This window comes from Thunnus thynnus, chromosome 18 (assembly GCF_963924715.1).
Source record: "Thunnus thynnus chromosome 18, fThuThy2.1, whole genome shotgun sequence".
Lineage (NCBI taxonomy): Eukaryota > Metazoa > Chordata > Actinopteri > Scombriformes > Scombridae > Thunnus > Thunnus thynnus.
Genome location: NC_089534.1, coordinates 19,685,834 through 19,706,842, shown reverse-complemented (window position 1 = coordinate 19,706,842; position 21,009 = coordinate 19,685,834). Strand labels below are relative to the sequence as shown.

The following is a 21,009-nucleotide window of genomic DNA, read 5'->3' as shown; positions in this document are numbered from 1 at the left end:
TAGAATCAATGTAGCGGGTGACTTACTGTGAGTTGGGCAGTGCTTGGTTTTGGCTCATCTGTTTTCAAAATGGTGGCTATGTCAAAAACTTTCATATATTACAGCTAAACAGAATAGGCAATGCACTCACAGAATCTTGATTCAAATTTGATCAGCACTGCCAAGTTTGACAATTTGATCTGAGATCATCACTCAGTCATGTGCACGCAGCATTCGCCTGGCCCTGCTGCGGTCCCGCCAAAAATCATCTCTTGACTTCAGGACATGTGTAGTGTGATATCTAGTGACCACACTTGGCGGGCTTTTTATTTCTTCACTGACAGCAAATGCTGACTTCACTTATGACTAGTAACAATTGGATTGTAGATATCTGAAATGAGACTTTTCCCTAGTAAGAATTCTATTGCAGATATCCAGAATGTTCATTCTAGATATCAAAAATGTAACTGTGGATATCTGAAATTAAAAGCCCAATACACATGAATGGCAAAGTGACGTCATTTGTCCTAGGAAGAATGACGTTGCAGATATCTGAAATGACAATTGTGGATAGGAAGAATGTCATTGTGGATATCTGAAATGCTCATTTTGACTTGGAGGAATTGAATTACGGGTATCTGCAATATATATCCAGTCTAGCTATTAAATGTTAAAACGGCTTGCCATAGGTACCTGCAGGCAGTGAATCACATCAGCAGAAGAGGACAGGAGGACTGACTGATACTGACTGATGTCTGTGTTCTTCATTCTTTCTAAACTTCACTCAGTATTTTGATGTCAGGAATATTATTTATTTTACTGACATTTTAGATTTGTTTCCAGTGAGATATCATTGAGTGTATATAGTGATTTTGCTGTGGTAAACATTACTGTTGCTGCTCTAGAAACAATATTTAGTTATATTTAAAATATAAATCAATTCTAATCCTGTTCTAGATTTATTCTTTTTTTTTTTTTTTAATAATTTAAAAAACCCAATTCTTTAGTAATGAAAAAGAACCAGTAAGAGTATTGGTAAAGAACCGGACTGATAAGAGTGTGGAGCAGATAAAGATAAAATCCTAATGATACCCATCCCTACAGCTGGATAATAGCTACACCCTGACTATAAGTGTAGCTATTAGCCAACCTGTGTTTTTTTATAAATATTGTAATGATAATAGTCCAAAATTGAAAATGAAAATTGAAAATGCATTGTTTTTAGTCAAATTTTCATGGGGGAGGACACCCAGACCTCCCAAACAAATGACCTCTCACACCTCACCGTAACCACGGCACCTAAGCCCACCAGAAACCTAGGGAAAACCCTGGAGATGGTTGGGAGAGGTGAACTACCCAATCCAAAAGTGAAGTCATTTGAGAAGGTGAAGATCCGCTGTGCTGATGCTCTCTTCACAGTGAAAGTGGGGATACAGCAGTGCAAGAGAAATCAATCCTGGTGAGGGTATTGGATTTGCAGAAGAAGCCAAACTGAACCAACTCAGGTCTTCCAAAAACATTTCAAAGAGGCTGAAGATGGACCACAAGAAACTCTTGATCACATACTCTTGATCACACTCCTTGAGAAGTTGCTGACGAAGGCTCCAGTGCATCACACATTAGTGAGAAGCATGCAGTGCCTCGACCCAAGACGCATGGCTGAATCTAAGAAGCTGTGCGTAAGTCAAATAAAAAGAATGTTGCACATACTTGTTGAAGCTAAACACATAGATGAGGCACTGTGTGATATATCCTCAGAGAGTTTAGGGAGTTTTGTGATTCGGCTACTCTTCAGGCTAAATTCAGGGAATTTCACCCCAAAACAGATCAAGTGGACACCCTGCTGTATGAGACAATGTGGACAAAACCATAATTTTCCAGAGTGTGGGATGTGGTGAAGATTCTACTTGTCTTGTCTCATGGACACGCCAGTGTGGAGAGAGGATTTTCCATTAACAAAGAATTGACTGTGAAGAATCAAAAGGAGAGGTCTCTGGTGGTTCAGAGGCTCATTGTTGACCATGTCAGATCTGTTGGGGGCATAACCAAGAGACCAAGAGATCACAGAAGAGCTGCTCCTTTCAGCTGCAGGAGCCAGGCTACTTGGATGAAGAGGAGAGAAAGAAACAACAGCAAGCTGTTGACTTGAAGAGGAAGGCCCTCACATATGAGCTAGATGATGAAAAAGAAGACGGCTAGGATGGAGGCTGGTATTTGTGCCCTTGAGAAATGAACAGATGAATACACTGAGAAAGCAGATCTACAAGCAAACTGACCTTCATCACCAAATCCAACAGCTTCTGCTGAACCACAAAAGAAAAGAAAGCCTCTCTGCTGAAGATTGAAAAGCATATTGATGAAAAGCTTGCAGAAATGAAAAAATGAACTGTGAGTGGATTGTTTTTGGGGGATTCAAACAGGGAAGGTTATCTTCTGTTAATGCTCAATTAGGTTATTAGTGAATAGGAGGCATAGTTGGTTTAAAATCTTCTTAGTTACAAAATCTTGTATTCCCAAAGAAAGTTTATCTCCAACACTGCTGCCTTCTGAAGTTAATGTCAGTGTTACTGGACACTTTTATTTACTTATTTATTTTTCAAACATTGTTGCCTCTCTGTCATTTATCTTAATTAGGGCTATACAATTTGGTTCTCAGGGTTTGACACATTTTATTCTATAAACATCTTACTGGTGTGTCAGTGTCACTTAAATAAATGTATATTTTGTATCAAACCACATAGCTTGTCATTAATTTTAATTCGGATATACTGTGGTAAATCTTGATGTGGATTTTTATTCTTATTTTTCATGTATACACAGATGTTTCAGAGAATGTATGGTCATGAAAATTTGCCTCAAAGACATAGAAAAGTCATGGAAATGTAGTGGAAAAGATGTATATGAACCTTCAGTCACAACCTTAATTCACTCTTCAAAAAGATCAAAAATGAAAACATATCAAATCAGGTATAGAAATCCTTTTTTTTATTATTCTCCTAAATAAAGCCACATACATATATCACTTTACTGCAACGCCTGGTCAGAAATACACAGCAAATACTGCTGTAAATATAGAAATATCATATTTCATTTCCCTCAAGAAACAGTATGTGTATCATTGTGTTTAACACTTGTGTGTGCAAAAACAAGCAAAACTGTTATGTATGCAAAAAAGATTAATGCAATGCACAAAGAGGTTAAATCACTTGATTTCCCCCCCCCCCTCCACCGGAAATGAATGGATATTAGTAGAGAATGTTGAATTGATTAATTAGCATTGCATGAATCATTTTGTCAGATCCTATACTACATATTGACGTATCTCAGTGGACTAGAACCAGTGTTAAATAATAAATAATACGTCCAAAGGCTCAAGCAAGCTTGGCAAAGTACTTCATTAGAGTGCACTATTTATAAATCTCGGCTCTGATGTATTTTATTCTTTAAAGTGTTCCACCCTTAGAGGATTTCTTATAATGAGTGAATGAAGAGATAGGAGCATGAATATAAAAATATTGTCATTTTAATGGTATAATAAAGGCGTTGTGGAAAAACTGTTTTGCTGGTGATTAAAAAATAGCCTGTATCTACATTTAGACATATAAGAATTCAGATAATATTTGGTTTTTCTGCAACTCAAATGTGTTTATTTATTTGTCAGACATTTATGCTACAGCGCTCTGGGCTGAAGAGCCACCTTGTAGGGTATCATTAAATTAAAGCGAGAGAGGGATGCAGCAGCCTGCGTGTGACTTTCCACCCCTGACCCTCCCTCCAGCCCTTTATTTCCTCTCTCTCATACCTTGTTCTTATTCTCTGCAACACAGAAGCCTTGCTATGCTCCGGGCTTGTTTGTGCTTGGTGACCAGGCAACAGTTGAGTAGCGATGGTTACCAGGACAACGCTGTCCATGTCACCTTGCTATTTCATGAAGGATTGATTGACTGAGATGGGAGGAGGAGGAGGAGGAGGGAGGGAGGGGAAGGTGACATGGCGGCGGCAGGAGGGGGGTTGATGAGGAGCAAGAGGAAAAAGAGAACGGGCAGGAAAGATGGGGGTGGGGATGTTACAAGCGTCGAGAGGAACATGCAGTGTTTTCTCACGCCACTAGGCTCGCATTAATGCAGGGTGGTGTATAATCACGGTGACATTCGGTGCCTTGGGTGAGGCCAAGTGTTGTCTCAGGGAAGGATGCATAATGAGAAGTCACTCCTCGGCCCAGGCAGGCTCGCAGCCACAAACCCACTCAGCCTCTGCCTCTTAACTCTGTTTGTCAGAGGTATCTCTGACACAAAGGGATGCATAATAAGAGCAGGGATTCAAATTAGTCCAGTTCATTTGAGTGTTGCCGTGCAAGTGCGGGTAATTTCGTCCGTTTGTGTCGACTCTTTAACCAAACCCCAAGAGAAACAGAAATTGTTGTCACCCTCCATCCTCAGGTGAATTAACAGTTAAAGACCTACAAGCTATAGATAGACAGTAAGGTAGACAGGCAGACAGATAGATGTTGTATCTAATCTAATTATTTTATTGTCACATCTCTGTATAATTATTGCCTACAGCTAATAAGATATTTGGTTTTAATGCTTTGTTGCAATTTGGATTCTTTAAAATCCCCATTCACTGAGCTAAGTATAAACTTGGCTTTAATTGAGAGGGAAAATAACAGCTTCCCAGTTGTATACCTCACTTACGCTTTAGGCCTAGATATTTTTTACATCTGCATCATTTCATTTATGTCTACATTTCATTGAGCTATAATTATAACAACAGAGGGCTGGGTGTTCTCCAGTGTCATTGACGCAATTGGAAATTCTGGTGTAATAGCTCATAATAATGACTCTTTCATTAATACAGAAAAGTTGTTTAAATAATATGTATGACATGATGAGGCTGCTCCTTTAGTTCACATGGGGCACTGTAAAAAGCATGTTAGAGTAACACAGGGTAAATACATTGGAAATACAATAAGTACACAAAGATACTTAAGATACTTCCAAGCTACTTCAAATGTGACAATTGTTTTTCCTTTCCAACAGCAGCTATTGTTAATATATCCTTGAGCAAGACACTTACCTTTGAATCAGCAAGAGAACATGCATGTTCAGCAAACTGCCCCAGGATATTGCAAATAATTGCTAATGACAGTGATTTAAAAAAAAAACATTAGTCCCTAACATAGAACTGTAAATTGCTTTTTGTCCTCCCCCTAAAAGGCTCTATAGTCATAAAAACAATGTGTTCAGCTGCACATAGCACACAAGGAAAGCTAGTTTTGGTGACATACAGATGATAAAGGAAGTAAAAGTTGAGTTTCTTTTCCTCAAGGTTTTCAGTATGGTATATTAATGATATTAATGGTCTGCATGTATTTTCATTCTGTAACTGCCTCCCTATGTATTTAAAGTCCATTTGTATATCGATAAGAATATAGCATGAACTAGTTTGCGATGCCAGTCCCTAGATGGGCCTTTAAAATATATACTCAACTCAACAATAAAATACATATGGAAATGCACAAAACTTAACAATACATATATATACAGTATATTAAAGCACAAAACTCAGCAATACAATACATACAAAACAGCACAAGACACAAAGAATGCTCAAATACAAACAATTTACAAAAATTAAAACAATAAAACTATTATAAAATGACAAGCACCAGATCACTCATGGCTACATGACTGATCCCTCTTTAAAAACTCTTTCAATTTGAGTTTAAACTGATATCAGTCATGATCCGTACAGAAGTTATTAATTGCAGGGTCCGCCTTTCCCCCACGAGATACAAATTGCGTACACATGCAGAAGGGATTCACAGGAAATGATTAATGCACATACTGTGCACCATTTCACCAAATTTGCGATCAATTTCCTCTCCTGTTAATTATGACATATTTCACTAATCAAAACAAAGCCCATACCTGCAATCTGTGCCTGAGCATGTGAAAAACCTGTAGGACTCGCAGATTTATCTGCAATTTGTAAGTGACCATTATTTGTGCAACGCTGCCACCATTTGCAGTCGGTGTGTGAGAGGTGCTTGCAAATTGCTTTTGTGAAACGGGCACCTGAGTGTTATTCTGGGGATAAAATTGGAAGTGTGCATTTTACATCATGTGAATGACAATTTAGTTGGCTTCATCATTATACTTCTATATTAAAACAACACGACACAATGAATCCTCTCAGCCCTAGTTCTTTGGTTGCACTGTAAACACATACATGAATTACTCTTCTTTCATTTTTCTGACAGAATAGCCACTCCAAGTGTGCTTGCTGCCCCAGTGTGGTTGTTACATGTGTCCTTTCAAACTGATACCCGTATTATTAAAACATACTTGTTGTTACCATCAGTAACTGCAGGTATTCCCTTGTCATCAGGACTGAAATCTTAGCAGAAGGGTTGACTTTTATTTCATTTAATTTTTTTTTAAACAAAGCGTACTATTAGTTGAATATACTTTTTTCAGTGTTAGCAACAATTAGAGATACTGTGTTGAGAGAGGGAGAGCAGGCTTGCAAAGAAATGTTCAGTACTGGGATGCAGAGACAGGAAGATGCAGAGAGAGGGGGAGAAAACCTGGAGAAAACAGATACCTCGCTGCATTAACGAGCATTGCTGGGAGCAGAGCGGGAGCCGCCCACACAGTAAGAGCAGGGCGGAGGAACCTGCAAGGTAACACTCTGGTTAGAAGGTGTTTAACCAGGCATGTTTACATACAAGTATGTGTTTGTACTGTACTGTATGTAAGTGTGAAACACACTGAGCACATACTGTAAGGTGTCTGATTCAATTCCCCACATTTGGTGGCGCCTCTGTAGGGGAGGACTTGGCTCTGGTTTGGCCTCTCGGGTTTGTGGTTGGGTAGCACATGGCTGCCTGGAATGTGACAATGGGAAGAGAATACAACACATGAATCCTTCTCCCTGTGAGCTTCATTCATACAATATTTCAACCAAATGAGGGTCCTCAGTCTGTTCCCCAGCCAGCATGATATTGAATAGAGGACATACGTTATACTGTAATTTTGCCTGATATGAGTCATAGCACAAATAGAATTTACTGGAAATTAGTTTCAGCATTTGGGGATACCATTTATTTGCTCAAAACTAACTTGAGTTTTTACCCTGCAGCTTAAATAAGTTCTACACTGCACTGGATGTGCTCACAAGAAATATCCAAAGATAGTAATATTCTGCAGCCATAGCTGCATCGCCTGGCTGATACATCAGCACAGCCAATATTATCAGCCAGTGTTCACTTATCATGTTTTACCAGCATATACGTCATGATAACTAACAACAAATTGCATTACAGAAATGCTAAAGATATGTTTGAGGTCATTTAGAAACAGAGTCACCATTACTGCCCCAGAGAGCGCAGACATAAAATGCCCCGCTTATTACATATCCTGGTCATAATGCTTTAATGACCAAATTAGATCATCCAAAAATGTGTAAAAGAATATTGATAGCAGATATACTTTATATACAAGAGATTTTCATCAGTACTGGACTCAAAAATCAATTATCCTCAAATCAGGTGTCATCGCAACCTCTCCAGTGCTTTGATAACACCTATTTTTTTTGTAGCTACACAGAATATCATGTTGCTTGGATGTTATATTTGGTTAAAGGATGGACAGAGCTAACAGAATATCTCCTCACAGGTTCACAGGTTGGTTGCGTCCATTACAGCAATGTGATCTCCCTCCCTGTGATCGCAGTTGGCAGAGGAGAGAGCCTTTTAAAGACAGCAACTGTGGAGAGCAGACACTCGGTGCCCTGTGCCGGGCACCACCAGCTGGGCTTGGCACAGCATCAACATTATTAGCACCAATGCTCCCTTGGTCCATAGAAGCCTTTTGTGAGTGAGAACAGGCAGAGGAAGAGAGAGATGGGGAGGTGGGATTTAAAAGAAAGATTTAGCTTTTTTTTCCATGATTTTGCTTCCTCTAAAATATGTTACTTTAATGTCTCATTTATCAATTTACATGTTAATGAGCTAAGCTAAAAGACAAATTTAGAGGAAAAGACAAACAATAGAATATGTTAAAAAGTCAAAACACTACCAAACAGATTCCCTAACAATATCCACCTACAAGTCACGCAACATCCACATGTGCACATGCACACTAGACATTCCTCGACAGTAATGCAAGCAGGCGCCTTCTGATGTTATATAGGACCATAAAAGCCTGTGCAATCAGCAACTACAACCATCATTAGATCACTATCATACAATCAGTCCCTGGAGGCCAGTGCAGGCAGCAGGAGCTGTATGTGTCATGGTCACAATTGTGCTCAGGGATATTGGTTGGCCTTGAGATCTCTTGGCAAGCTATCATCCTTTTAGAGGCTGGCACACCCACCTACCTGCACACACATACACACATGAGTACTGCGTAGTATGCATATATAATGAACATGCAGTATGTCAGCAATTAAGTGCGAACATACATGCATAAGCGTAGAGTACATATAGTACTGTACACAGACAGAGAGGCATACAGTATATACAGTACATTCACACAGGCATTGTGGACAAAAAGGCAGACAGGCACTCATATACTGGCAGAATATGTAAAGCACAAATAGACCTGCACTCCACAGGATTTTCATTCCACTACATGTATTGGGCAGTTATAGTTACTTTGCAGATTAAGATTTTAAAAACAGCAACATTGAGCACATAATGAAAACAAATGTTTAAATACATTTTTGCACAGATGGAGGACTGTGGATTTTTGGCCCCCATAACTTACATTGTAAGTGCATTATGTAAGTGCATCTTTAAATTTTTTATGAACAGGACGAAGTATTACAGCGAGAAAAACACGTCTGTTCATTTGGGCACCGGACTCTTATTTTAGCACAGACTTGAAAAATTGTGAATCTAGACTTTAATGCATTACACAACTGTTTTCACACACTCTGATCTTCATGTGTAAAAATAGTACCTTACTTTTGATACTTGGGCACATTTTGTTGTTAATATTTAATAGTCATGCACATAAAAAATGACAAATATAATGGAACATATGCAAGAAAACATATCTCTTGAATGCACATGTGAGGATAAAAGGAGGAATCCATGCTGTGTTGTACTGTAGCACCCTCCTTACAGCTTAAAAATAACACTTGTGCACATTCTCATGCAGTATCAGCATAAAATAAACAAAAGGTCTTGGTAGTACCCATTTTTGGAATTTATTGTATCATCCTACCCAGGTATTCTAGGGAGACCCTTGCAAAATGCCCACTGTTTAGCAGCAACCCAGATGTAATTAACACTGCCTGTGTTGTTTACACTATGAATCAAGCATGGACTCCCTCCATCCTGCTTGTATGCCCGAGTCCTCTCTGTTTCTCTCTCTCTCTGTGAAGGGCTATTTAGCCCTTCTCCTCCTCCACTCTTGAGTCCAGCTCTGACTTGTAGTTTTCTCAGATGACACCTAATTCTTGGGAGACTGACCATTGAATTGCAACCCATGTCTTCTTCTTGTTTTCAAGAGGTTTAGATAGTAAGAGCTTTGTTACTCTAGAAAAATTTTGGAAAATGCAGCCAATGAACTGAGGGGAGGAAAAACCTGTGGAGTGGGCACCTACTAGCCTTTTTAGTTAAACCTGGCTGGAGGCTGATCAAATATAAGAAAAGGCCATCATGTTAAATAGTCACTTAATCAGATGTAGGTTAGGCAGCATGATGTTAATTAGGGTGAACTCAGAGTGGACAGTGCTGCCAACAGCATGCTGTTGCCTGAATTGTCTGGTGGGACACGAATGCTCTGAGGATTGTATTCCTCTTTTGTCAGACTTAATAAAATAATTATCATATTTGATTTTCCTCATGTACAGACATTTACAGTAATATTTTTATACATTAAATAAATGCCTTCTGCTTATTGCGTTTGCCCAAAATTAGAAAAATCTTTATAAGCATAAATCTGCTGGTGTGTCAGAAATAGTTTCAGGCAGCAGCACTAGTGGTTTGCTTTGAACAAACAGAAGAGGGACTAGGCAGTTAGCATGAGCAGCCTGTGCATGTTTGAACTGCTTCTGCTGTTAAAGTTATGTAAACTATTTTTTTATGTTCATTGTCTCTGCAGGTCAATAACTCCCCTCTTCTTTGTCCAAATTAAAATGTGCTTTTTGTTGGCATTAAGAGGGGAAAAAAACAATGAAGAGAATGTATTCATTCACTCATTCATTCAAGTGTAGTAATTGAAATTCAAGCATATGTCAAGGTTGGTAATTTGATAAGAATACGACAATGTAAAATAAGTATGTATAGACATACATCAAACAGAGTCCTACTTACTCTCACCACTCCCTCAGGACTCTCTCTTTTAAACCAGCTCTGCAGTGTAGGCTTTCATCCCTCTTTTAAGTGCGCTTAAATCTACAATAAAACCATGAATGTGCTTTAACATAAATCCAACTCCATCAATGGATCCGTTACCCAGGGCTCCTCGTAGGAAGAAGCCAGTCTTACTTTCCTGTGACAAAAACCTCATTTAAAAAAAAAAAAAAAAAAAAAAATGCAACAAGGCCGCTGTGTTGCCTCAGCATGTGGAAATGCAATGTGAGAAAGGGATTAAACCTCCAACGCACAGAGAAAGAGAAAAATGACAGTGACGGCAGTGGCAAAGCCCCCTATATACCCACACTCTGAGCAACGCTCACGCACAGCTCAGTCAAATACTGTAGAGAGCAACCAGGGAGGGTGGAGGGAAGACACTGAAAGGAAGACAAAGAGGATGAAAGGGAGGAAGCGATAGATGTGAAGGGAGGAGGGACTGGGGCAGAACTTAGGCGGTCATAAAGAAAGAGACGAAGAGAGACAGAGTGGAAAACTTACGGACAGAGAGAGAGAGATGGCACATCGAGCTGCAGTCACCCAAGGGCTTTTTCCCACCAAAATGATCTGACACTGCCTCTTCTCCCTTCTCTGCTAGGAAAGCCCGAAACAGCCATAATATGCCCCATAAATCACATATGTCACATTTCAGTGTTTTTCAACTCTCATCTTTTCATTTCCCGTATTACAAATGAAAGTTTGCACAAATCTCAATGCACTAACTCAGTTTCGTGGCTCAGGGTCTCATGTAACACATCAATGTCACCAATGCATCTAACATTTTACAGTTTTATTACTACAATTGGAAAGACTCACTCTTACATGGCTAAATAAATAAAGGCAAAGGAGGAACAAGTACACAACTAAACCAGAATAACTAATAAGTAGTAGAAACTTCGCAAAATTGAGACAAGGCAACTGTAACCTGTATGCTCCTTCAACTTAGAATAGAGAATAGTTCAAGATTTTGGGAAATACAATTTATTTGCTTTTCTTGACAAGAGTTCGGTGAGAAGATAGGTACCACTCTCATGTCTGTCTATTCAATATAAAGCTGGAGGCAGCAGATGCTTAGCTTGGCATAAAGACTGGAAACAGAGGGAAAGAGCTACCCTGACAACATCTGCCTAACAGCACCTCTAAAGCTCAATATGTAAGTGTTTTTTTGCACTTTACTTTTTGTACAGATTTAACAAGTTAATTATTGATCTTTTGAGGTGTTTTGTTATCTTAATATATATTCCTTTAATCGTCATTTTAACTTTTTTTTTGACAATGTTATTTAAGGTTTACATCCAATGAATTATTATGTAGATCATCCCACCTACCCCACCCACAGACAGAAAGCAAAATACAATAACCAAAATAAAGCGAGAGAAAAAAGACAAACAAAAAGCCAAACAGTGGTCAATTTAACACAGTTGCCTATGATATTTAAAATCTTTACAGAATGAGGTTAGAGACAGTGATCTATCTTTGTTAGGATTTAGAGTCCATGTCTTTGTCCAGACCACTCCAGAGCTAGTTCTGTTGTACCAAATTTTCTCCAGGTGTTTCATCCAGCCTCTGTTTAAAGACAGGAGGGCAGGTAAAATTCCGATTTTCAAAGTCTTTTAGCTGTGACCATTCTGAACATAAGAGTTTTCTGTACATGAATAGGTGGCAGCATAGCATCTTCAGAAGAACCAGTTCATGATCCACCTCTATCTTTCTCCTATAAATTGTAATTGATATGACTTGAAGTCTTAAGGAGCCTCATTCATTAGCAAGGAGGGTTCACTTATGTCTATGCAGGAAGCTCACTAGCTGCTCTTTTGGAGCTTTTGATGTTTTTCGATGAAGTTGAAATTCGTCACTAATTATGTACAGACATTTCTGACAAGTCCCTCATGGAAGTTTCATCTGTGCAGATGAAGTAAATGCACACAGTCAGAATGACACTCTAATAAAGTGGAAATTCTAAATCGTGGTGTTTTTTTGTTTTTTTTACAGAAAACACAACTTGACTAGTGAAGATTTAATTGCTGATAATCATGAATTTTAAAATGCATCTGACAAGCAGCGCTTGTGACTAAAATACTTGCACCGACTGTGCAGCGAAGCGACACAAACACATATAAACTATGGAATGAAATGAATAATTACCCCACTCTTCTATCAAATCATCAAACCCCATGGGTCTGTCTGTGATGTGAGGGCAGAGTGACTCCGGCTCCAAGAAAACAATGAGCCTCCTTCTCTCCCGCTGACATTGTGACTCTGCTGCTGATGGCAATGCTGCCGGTGTGTGTGTCTGTGTGTGTCTGAGTGCATGTGTGTACATATTTTTGTGTGCGCGTTGTTGCTCTGTGGCTGGCAGCTGCAACCCAGTGATGCATGGTGAATAACAGGTCAGTGCTAATCTCATTAGGGCTAATCAGATGTATATGATATGTATAAACAGAGGAGTTCCACTGTACACAAGAAGCCGCAGTACACGTCCATCACCAGACTGATAGTGATGTGGATGTGTGTGTTTAGAATAATACTGGGAAGAGGGCGACTGATTGAGAAGAGGTGAAAAGAGAAAGAGAGATGTCGTTTTTCAGGGTGCTACATTATCCTAGGAATTATGGAATTATGCACAGGTAGAGCGCTGATGTGAATACTGATGCAGTGAAAAGGAATACATTTGTGTAAACACACACGCGGACATACACACGGCAGCTAGCTCAGAGTTTGCAGCTCACCTGTTCTAAACGAGGAAACTACTGTACATGCACCTACGACAAATGAGGCATGCCTCTGGGAAGCTTGCAAGTTGAGTTTTGTTGCTGTGTTTGTGTTTGTGGCGTACACACATCTTGCTAATTGATTCGTGCATACGTGTTTTAATATTTGTTTGCTCCTCATGTATCATGTTTATAAGAAAATGCACAGATGAACTAAGACATCGAGGGCTGGAAAGGAAAGATGTAAAGTGTGAAAAAATGTGTGTCATTAAATATAGGGAAAAGTGTCTGGACTGGTACTTTTATGGAAGCAGAGGGGATTGCACAATTTCAGATGGTGATGTGTTTTGAGTGAGAGAGAGAGAAAGACAGAGAGAGGTGGGAAAGAGAAGGCAACAAAGGTTTTGGACATCTTGTTTGAAACTCTCTCCCCTCTCTTGTCTGAGTGTCCCAGGGGTTCAAGATTGGTTTCACTTAAAGCACTTAAAACACCCCACAGGACCCGTTCTTGGCCCTGAAATAAATATCAAGATCACTCTTGGATTGTTTTTAAATTGAATGCAATCTGCCAGAGCTGTAAGCCATCACTTCACATTTTTTTCCCCTTGATCTTTCCTTCTTCCACTTGATGCCAACTTCTTTTCTATCACAAAGGGATTTCAGGAATTGCTCTGCTCCAAAGGCAAGAGATCTTTGCCATATAAATAATTTGAGCCAGACAATGTCTGATATATTATGGCAATCAAAAGTTAAAAGATGGAGGAAATATTTCTAAGAATGGTTGTTAAGTCGGAGGAAAAGCTAATAAAATTACATAAATCATTCAAACAAAGAGGCTTATGGGGGATTGAGTGGAGTATTTTGGTCACACACATGGCAGCACACACAACTGTTCATAATGTAAAACATCTAATAAACTCCTTTTCTGAAATAAACTGAATCTCTTGCAGCCAAATCGATCTTTATGATATAATAAACAAATTAGATTTTCAAAAAGAAAAACTCTCTTCACTGCTGCTTGTAAGCATCTACATATATATTGTTATCCCTCTACAGAACTCTTATTGTAGCATGTTGTAAGACATTTTCAAAATTTTAAGACAGGGAACTGTAGTTTCCTACCAAAACTGGCCAGCTTTGAGATAAATATGGAATGAACCTGAACTACTGGATATTTTCTACAATTGTAAGTTTGCAATTATAAATTTATTGTACAAGAAAATGCACGCTGAAAGTCTGACAGGTACTTTTAAAATCCTTTTCTCCTCAAAGCATGTGAAATATCTGGCACAGGGTGACATAATCCTACCCTTTCCCAGTGCACATTTTCGGTCAATTTTCTGTCAAGTTTTAATACCTTGACGCAAATGGAAATGGGAAATATTTTCATGACAAACTATTTGGAAATTTCTTATCTCACTGGCGGACTTTTACTCTTTGTGCTGCATATTAAATAGAAACGAAAAAGTTAGACACTTTCACTTCAAGCATTTCTTGAAGTGAAAGATACAAGTTAACGAGTAACTCTGATGGTTTCTTATTATCAACGAAAAGATCAAACCCAAAAATGAAATGAAGCTACTAACAAATATTTGCTAAAGCCTGATATATTGTAAACTATGCCAGAGACCTCATTTGTTGTCCAAAACCTATTAAATACACATCAATAAACCACACTGTTACACTGGGTCACACTGGGTCTTTCATTACAATCCACATGGGCGCTGAAGTTTATTCTGAGTCAGTCACACATACACCGTCCTGCTGCTATAAACGCTCACTAGTGCACGAAATGTAGATTAATGTGCTGCTGAAAATAACCCCCAACAAATGCACTATTTACGCCTGTTTGAATAACCTTTGCTAAAAACTGCAGTGCTTATTTGTTTAGGTAATTAACCAGCCTTTAAAAAATAGACTATATATTGCTTACAGACAGGCTGGGGAAGTTGGAAAAGAGTGAGGCAGATAAACACCAATAGCTTTGGTGTCTTCAGAGGATTTGTTAACAATAAGAAGAATATAGAATAACATTAGCCTTATCCTTTAACAGTTGTTAAGCTTTGATGAAATGCCATCAATTATCAGTCACACATCAAGGTTGTGCTAAAATATCCAGTAGGAGTTCATACCAAACCATAATCCAGTATGAAAAGTAGAATAAAAATAAACTTCAAAGTACAACTTTCACATTGTATCTATTTTTTAGCAAACATCTTGTCAACTGTTTTTAGAAAACCTGTCATCAGATATTTTTTTTCCAAACATGTTTTTCTTAGAATATATTTATAATGATTTATTGGAAGATTGGAAGATGCTGGATCTGTAGATGGAAAAACAGTGATGTGATATTGATCGATTTTAGGCAGAGAATGTCAGAGTTGTGGGAGGAAAGTTAAAAAGTCATAAGCAAAGCTGAGGTGAAGTTAGTATTTGTTAAAAAAAAAAAAGACAGAAAGAAAGAAACAGGGATTTTATTTGAATTACATGAATTCAACCATGTCACGGTCAAACTAAAATCAATCCAGGAGTGAATTTGTTGAATAAATGAATTCAAAATGAACCATGTTCTTTTGAAATGGAATGCAGCGGACTGAAACTGAATGTGATTATTACAACTTTTCTCAATTCAGAGTGAGCTGCATCCAGAGAAAAAAAGCAAACAAGCCTTCAATCCGACTGCATGTCTCCGTATTTAGTTGGCAGCACAATAATTGGATGATTGGACATGATGAACTTTCCCTTTAGTGGAGAAAATAGTGTTTGGATATTGACTGTGTGTAGAAGTCCTCTCCTCTTCTCACGAAATAGACTACCAAAATGACAGCCTCTCTCCTAATCAACATTTGCCATGAATACAACAGACACACACACACACACAAACACATCCACACATTGCCTGCACTGGGAGAGCAGATATGCCATGAGCTGTTCTATTTCCCAGGAAAGCAGCGGGGATGAAAGAGTGCAGAGATGGGTCTCCCATCCTCTGATCTGCAGCTGCCTTTGACACCAGCAGTCACCAACTCCAAAAGCACAGAAAAACCGAGGGACAAGCTAAAAAAACTGACAATCTGCCCACTAACACAACTGCACATAAACTCCTTTCCCTCTTCTGTATCTTGAATTTCCTCTTTCCTTTCTGTTGGAAGTACTCCTTTAATTGACCTGCCACCTTAAATAGAGGTTGAAGAAATTGTACATGTAGCATAATTTTAGCTCCACCCAGACCCTTCATCCACTCCTTTGCTCTCACGTGGATGGCATGGGTGCTCCATTTGCGCATATAGAGACCACATAGGGAACTGATATGAGCTGAACAGCAGCTCATAGGTCTCCCGCTGTGCGCCTAGCTGCACTGAAGCCTGGCTCATTCTCCCTGACAGCCAGCACATCCGCAAAGACCCTATAGCCGCAGATACTTTGTGATCTCTAAGTCATTTTTCATTCCCCACCTTGCAGGTTGGTCATCCAGGACTTGTCAAATAAGATCATCACATTTTATTTCAGCCTCAGTGGGACCATGGAAAGAGGATCTGAGCTGAGCTGTAATGTGTTGACCTGGGTAAACGTAGAGTGTCTCAAACTGTGTGGACAGCCAGCATGAAAGGAATTCATGTGTGGCGGGCAGAGCGGTAAAGATAAATCTCGGCATGTCGGTGTGAGAAATTTCAGTTCAAGCATTTACTCCCTTTGAGGACTTATTACTAGGGTTATATGGATGGCTATCGTGCACTTTTCAACGCGATTCCCCATGAATCCCAGCTATGTGTTATTTATTTAGCATGTTACACCAAGTCTGCCAGCCTGAGTTGTCCCGACTGTACTGGTGCCTGTTTTGCGTTCCCTCTCTCTCTGGGGAACAGGCACACCCATCAGGAATCATTAGTCTTTACAGTGACAGGCCTGCCTTCCACTGAGAGACTCTCCCTGGCGGAGCTTTCTCATTGCCTCAGACAGTGTTTGGGTATTTTTACTAACAGGCTGAGACACTGTGCCATTTGTGCGGGGCATTTCTTGCTAACATTACTCTTAATTTATGTTCTCTTGTCCTGAGTAAAGAGTAAGGCAAGTCACCTGAGACTCGCACACAATTTCTTATGTTCCTACGCAGGTGAGTGAACAAATGGATGAATGAAAGGTCATGTGGACAGATGTCTTAGCAGGTGTTATAAAAAGGTCTAATAATATTACCTCCCTGTTCCACAGACGGACGCGGCGCTGATGTATGACGCCGTGCATGTGGTGGCGGTGGCGGTGCAGCAGTCACAGCAAATCACGGTCAGCTCTCTGCAGTGTAATCGCCACAAGCCGTGGCGCTTCGGTGGACGTTTCATCAGCCTCATCAAAGAGGTACAAGGCCACCGTGGCTATCGCTGTGCACCATATCCTGACTTCAGATCCTGGTATCTGCTGAACACTGTAGCTTTGTTGTGTTACATTGATTAGTGCAATCACCTCTGTTTGCAAGAATTTCCTTTGTAAATCACTGTAATGCTTTTATGAGTGTAGGTTTTTAGAGCAACTATCTTTTCATCATTGTCTCTCTCTTTTAGAAAACTCTGATCATTATAAAACCCATATAAACATCTGAAACAACTTTATTGCTCAATCTTAACAATCTCAATCATCTTCATGAATTTTTAATGTAAATAATCACTGCATTATCCGCAGTAACTACATGCTTTTTGTGATGTTTCATTCCCTTTCTCGTACGTCCCCTCCGTGCGTATCTCTGTCCGTGTTTATATCAAAGCCCCTGTGTGTCTCCTTAACTCTAGTCAGGGTCAGCCATTTGCTTTGTTCTACAAAGCTCTTTCATTCTGTGGATGGTATCATTGCAGGTAATTTTCAGAATGAGCCATTGTAGTAGCTGGCGTTTCCTCCCCCTCCTGTGTCTGCTATCGCTCTCCATGCCCGTCTGTTCCTCCAATGGCTTTGAAGTGAAACTTCAAGCACAATGAACCACATGCATAATGAACTCTTACCTGTCAAACCTGCTTCTATTCTCTCTGCTTTACCGTTTCGTGTTATGTTGTTGCGATAGACAGTGAGGGGAGAGCCAGACGGAATTCATAATTGGGAAAGAAAAAGTTTGGCGGTTAGAGGTTGGATGGATATTGTTGAGAAAGACGATACCTTAAGGTTAATGGAATGACTGTGCAGAGAGCTGAGGATTTTAGTTATTATTATTATTGTATTTATGTCTGCAGGCTCACTGGGATGGTTTGACGGGACGAGTACTCTTCAATAAGAGCAATGGACTGAGAACAGATTTCGACCTGGATGTCATCAGTCTGAAGGAGGAGGGACTGGAAAAGGTACGTCATTGATTCAAACCCGGTGAACTTGATTTCTGTCATTGGAGTCCTAATGGAAAAAAGAAAATGCGGCCCTGATTTGCCACATATTTTCATCAGTGGACAAGAAAAGGAAAAATACAAACTTTACCCTGAATTGTTTCCACAGATTGGAACATGGGATCCTCCCAGCGGTCTGAATATGACAGAGTCTCACAAAAGCAAGACATCCAACATCACCGACTCTTTGGCTAACAAATCCCTTCGTGTATCCACCATACTGGTACCATAGCCAAATAAAAGCACAAGCAACATACACACACACACACAGTCAATGAGATTAATGATACACATGAACAGTAAATACAAACACATAAAAAGAGCTAAATATCTCATAATTCATACAAAACATACATTGGCACAAACTTGTTTTGCTCACACACTTTCTCCCCATACAGGAGGAGCCATATGTGATGTTTAAGAAGTCGGACAAGCCTCTGTATGGGAACGACCGTTTTGAGGGCTACTGTATCGACCTGCTGAGGGAGCTCTCCGGCATCCTGGGCTTCCGCTACGAGGTGCGATTAGTGGAAGATGGGAAGTACGGCGCACTGGATGAGGGTACAGGCCAGTGGAACGGCATGGTGCGAGAGCTCATGGACCATGTGAGTCAACAGTCAGCAGGGTTCCATACAATAAGATGAAAAAAATAAAATTAAAACATGCAGATTTCTTCTTAAAGCAAGGTAATACTTAACACTTCCTGTATTTTTTAGGAGCAATATCTTTTTTTTTTAACTTGTGATTGCTGTTTTTGTTCTGTATGCAGTGGCTCAATCATGGTTTTGACATGTAGTCTATAATTTTCAATATGTGTCTAAATATGTGTCTAGTTTACGGAAAATACAGTAAAAATCTCCTTATCAACTAATGAAAAATCTGCCCACACAGTAAAAATATTTCAACTTCTTTCCAGAGCAAATCAACTGGATTCCAGTATTTGCTAAAGATTTCATTTTTCTTGATTCCAGTGCAGCAACCTGCCTTATTCTTTCTTGTTTGAAGGTACTGACTTCCATTTTTAGAAAATTCTTGAAAGTTTCAATTGAAAACAGATTGAAATATTCATATTGCATTGTTATCTTTTTCACATATTTTAAGATATTAAGGATTTCCATAAAAAGCCTAAAAGACACCGTGAATTAGTTCTTTATACTATTTACTACACAAGTTTATAGTTTATAAGTTAGCAAAAGCACCAATAGCCCCCAGACAAAGAATAGAGCGCCACCTACAGAATCTCAAGATTTTCATCAGAAAAAGGTAAAAAAAGACTGTAATGCTGACACTGTTTGATGAATAACTTATTTCTTGGAGAAGCACCAAAGAAGGCTTATCTTACATTCAGCTAGGACACGGGGTTAATTCGTCACAGATTAATCTAATCCCAAGATTGTTGCCTTAGTGACTCACCTTTGACACCACATAAGAAGGATCAGACATATAACCTGTGATTTCCATAAAAACTCAGCTGCCTAGCTACTAATCTAGCTGAACTAATGACCCCAGTTATTTTCTCTCCTCTGTCATGGCTCTTCCTCCTGCACATATAGACCAGGCTGGCTGTCGACAGAAATCAGATGTTAATTCGATTTGTTGTTAGTGTGGTACCTCAGCTTTTTTTATTGATGGACTCAAACACCTAACCCCCACTTCTCCGCTCTGTCCCTATTATCAAATTGCAGAAAGCAGACCTGGCAGTAGCTCCTCTGGCCATCACCTACGTCAGAGAGAAGGTCATTGACTTCTCCAAGCCCTTCATGACGCTGGGGATAAGTATCCTGTATCGCAAGCCCAATGGCACCAACCCAGGGGTCTTCTCCTTCCTCAACCCCCTCTCGCCCGATATCTGGATGTATATTCTGCTGGCTTGCTTGGGTGTCAGTTGTGTGCTGTTTGTCATAGCCAGGTAACATGTCAACCCTCCCTTTTGCTTCCTCCATCCTTTCTTCCCTACATCCTCCACTTCCTTCCTCCCCTACCTGTTTGTCTGCTTCCACTAACACGCAGCAGTTGCTCTCTCTGGGCCTGAAGAGGGTAATTTATTCACTGAAAACCATCAAACTGTGACTGGTGGAAAAAGCACCCCTGTAAGAGGCAGCGCATGCCTCTTTATTCTTAGATGACCTCAGTGATGTAGATATGGTCTACGACAAAAGAATATCAAATCGAAATACATTACCTCAGAGGACCATACCAGTGTTTTTGCATGTTATCTTATCCTTTACAAGCCTGTTGATGATTTCCCAAAGTATACAAGCTTTTTAGATACTCTGTTATTGTCAAAGTTGGATTTTCATTACTTAAAAATACAAGTTAAATGTAGTCTTGAGGGAGAAGCATTCAACAGTTTTTTTCCAATCAGCAAATCTCAGATTTCACAGCCTCCCACTTGCTCTTGAACTAACCACATAGAAAAGTTTTCAAAACAATCTGTGGTTTTAGCTTAATTATCATCCAATGTCAAAAAGATAGTTTAAAGAAAAGAAGAGGAATAAATGTTTACTCTGATCTCATTACAGTAAATGATGATGATGAAAGTAAGTAAAAACACTGTTATGGTCTTTAAAATGAGCTGATTCCTCACCCT

At 39.4% G+C, this 21,009-nt stretch overlaps 1 protein-coding gene across 2 annotated transcripts in view; it reads left to right on the top strand.

Annotated features, from left to right (window-relative positions):
- LOC137169167 (glutamate receptor ionotropic, kainate 2-like) overlaps positions 1–21,009 on the top strand; it is a 70,184-nt gene that overhangs the window by 32,884 nt on the left and 16,291 nt on the right. For both annotated transcript variants that reach the window (XM_067572190.1, XM_067572191.1), the window contains exons 7-11: positions 17,269–17,412; positions 18,273–18,380; positions 18,529–18,642; positions 18,818–19,024; positions 20,105–20,328. In XM_067572190.1, coding sequence (XP_067428291.1) covers positions 17,269–17,412; positions 18,273–18,380; positions 18,529–18,642; positions 18,818–19,024; positions 20,105–20,328 — 797 coding nt within the window. The remainder of the gene's footprint in view (positions 1–17,268; positions 17,413–18,272; positions 18,381–18,528; positions 18,643–18,817; positions 19,025–20,104; positions 20,329–21,009) is intronic.